The sequence below is a fragment of the Phoca vitulina genome, unplaced genomic scaffold (assembly GCF_004348235.1).
Source record: "Phoca vitulina isolate PV1807 unplaced genomic scaffold, GSC_HSeal_1.0 scaffold1276, whole genome shotgun sequence".
Taxonomy (NCBI): Eukaryota; Metazoa; Chordata; class Mammalia; order Carnivora; family Phocidae; genus Phoca; species Phoca vitulina.
In genome coordinates, this window is record NW_022590963.1 from 6,311 (window position 1) to 8,982 (window position 2,672).

General features: G+C 38.3%; 1 protein-coding gene across 1 annotated transcript; it reads left to right on the plus strand.

Moving 5' to 3' along the window:
* LOC116629529 (tRNA methyltransferase 10 homolog B-like) lies at positions 1-1,911 on the plus strand. Its single transcript, XM_032399796.1, has 2 exons — positions 1-12; positions 911-1,911. Exons 1-2 carry the CDS (start codon positions 1-3, stop codon positions 1,904-1,906), a joined length of 1,008 nt encoding a protein of 335 aa, XP_032255687.1. The 3' UTR covers positions 1,907-1,911.
* The last annotated feature ends 761 nt before the right edge of the window (positions 1,912-2,672 follow it).

The following is a 2,672-nucleotide window of genomic DNA, read 5'->3' on the forward strand; positions in this document are numbered from 1 at the left end:
ATGCCACTGCATGTAAGATGTGCAGAAATGCAATAGATTCATGGATTAAAATCTACCAACATTAAAGAAACGTAAGAAAAGAACTGATTGAGTGCACAAATTCTGTCAACCGCACTCTGAACGTTTTAATTGATTCTTTCTTTTTACACAGCTAAATCTCCTAGATCGAGATAGACAAATCATCCAAAAATACTGATATTTTTGCTTCCTATTTTAAAAATCTCTGGAGCTATTTTCACTTTTCTTATCTAATTATAGTAACCAGAATCTCCAAAAAGCTTTTAGCATTGTATTCTTAATAATCATTAATTGTACGTTCCTCACTTTAATAAGAACATTACTAGATTTTCATCATTAAATGCAATTGCTGATGAATGATATATACATGAAAACACACAACATAAACATACACACATTCATTTATCAGACTAAGATGTTCAACTCTATTCAGTACATACTGAAATTTTAAGTGGATTTGTGGTTAAAGTTCAGGAGAAATCTCATTGGTCCTTTCCAGGATCTTAAAGAATTTATTTTATTTATTTATTTTTTTAGAGGGTTGGGGAGGGGCAGAGAGAGAAGGAGAGAATCTTAAGCATGCTCCATGTCCAGCGTGGAGCCCCAGGTGGGGTTGATCTCACAACCCTGAGCTGAAATCAAGAGTGAAATGCTTCACCAACTGAGCCACCCAGGCGCCTCCTAAATACTTTTGTTTAATCAGAAATAAAACTAAGGGTGTTACCTTCAGATGAGTGTTTCTTTACTACAGAAAATATTATTTCTAAAATATCCCTATAATGTTAAAAAGAACTATGAAACACAGTGAGAGGTTGTCGTTTTGGTTTTGGGGCTTTTAAAAACACATCCTTTGGATGTGCGCTGCCGAGGCTGCTTGAGTTGAGGGCTTCAGGACTGGAAATTGGAAGGGAGTGTTCAGAAAACAGACTCGCATGTGCTACAGGAGCAAGAGGTCATCCTAGAAGACACAGGAGAAGATAGCATCTCTGAAAGCTTCCGGCTTCTACAGATCAATGTGGAATGCGAACGTCGGGAGGGAGAGACGCTGCCCACAGGCAGTGCAATGTGGTGCTCAAAAAATGTCCAGAGAAAACACAGACACTGGGAAAAGATAGTTGCAGCAAAGAAGAACAAAAGAAAGCAAGAAAAAGATAGAAGAAAGGCCAATTGTGTAGAAAATTCATGCATCTGCCCCCAGCACAGCAAACGTTTTCTGAGATCCTTAACCAAGGACAGACTTTTGGAAGCCAAACACTCAGGACCAAGACTCTGTATTGATCTGAGTATGACCCACCACATGTCTAAGAAGGAATTAAGTAGACTGGCTGGACAGATCCGTAGGTTGTATGATTCAAATAAAAAGGCCAACAGGCCATTTTGGATCTACCTCACTGGATTCACAACAGACAGTCCCCTGTATGAAGAGTGTTTGAGGATGAATGATGGATTTTCTAGTTACCTGCTAGACATAACAGAGGAAGACTGCTTTAGTTTATTTCCCCTGGAAACCCTTGTGTACCTGACTCCTGATTCAGAACATGCTTTTGAAGATATTGATCTAAACAAAGTTTACATCCTTGGTGGACTTGTGGACGAAAGCATTCAGAAGAAGGTGACATTTCAAAAAGCCCGAGAACATTCTGTCAACACAGCCCATTTGCCGATCCAGGAATACATGGTCAGATGCCAGAATGAGAAAAACTATCATTCAGAGATATTGGCCATCAATCAAGTATTTGATATCCTGTCCACATACTTTGAGACTCAAAACTGGCCTGAAGCATTGAAGAAAGGAGTTTCTTCCAGAAAAGGCTACGTTCTTCAGAACTCAGTGGATGATGGACAGCCTAAGGAGCTGCAGAAGGCAAAGTTGCTGGAGGTGTCTTGACTGAAAAGCAGAGCAGAGGCTGGTGATAGCACACACTTGCCTGTACTTGACATCTTGGATCTTCACTAGAATGTAAGTTACTAATAACAGGGACCACATGTTATGCTCCTTTCTATCTCCCATCGTGCCTAGCTCACAGGAAGAGCCCAGATATATGTTGACTAAGTAAAAAGTTTACATAACAAGGAATTAGCACTAAACTACATGGCTTTGGATGTATTAATTCATCTTTTATATACTTGTTTGTGAAATACCTACTCTTTAGAGATAGCTTAACAATTAAATAATTATTGTTCTATAAAAAAAACAAACAAAAAAACAACAAAAAAACCCCACATCCTTTCATTTCTGAAATATCTGCTGATAGCCTGCTATGTGTCTCACGGCCACTGGCACTTTCCTTTCTCCTTTTTTCTCCCCTCCATGCACATCTCAATTTTATTAGTCACAATTTTATAATGACATTGCTTATGGCATTTCATACTCTTACATAATCAAAAATGACAAAAATATTTAATTTATTTTTTTGTTTTGTTTTTTTCTGTTGTTTTTTTAAATTTTATTTTATTATGTTATGTTAATCACCATACATTACATCATTAGTTTTTGATGTAGTGTTCATGATTCATTGTTTGTGTATAACACCCAGTGCTCCATGCAGAGCGTGCCCTCTTTAATACCCATCACCAGGCTAACCCATCCACCCACCCCCCTCCCCTCTAGAACCCTCAGTTTGTTTCTCAGAGTCCATAGTCTCTCATGGTTC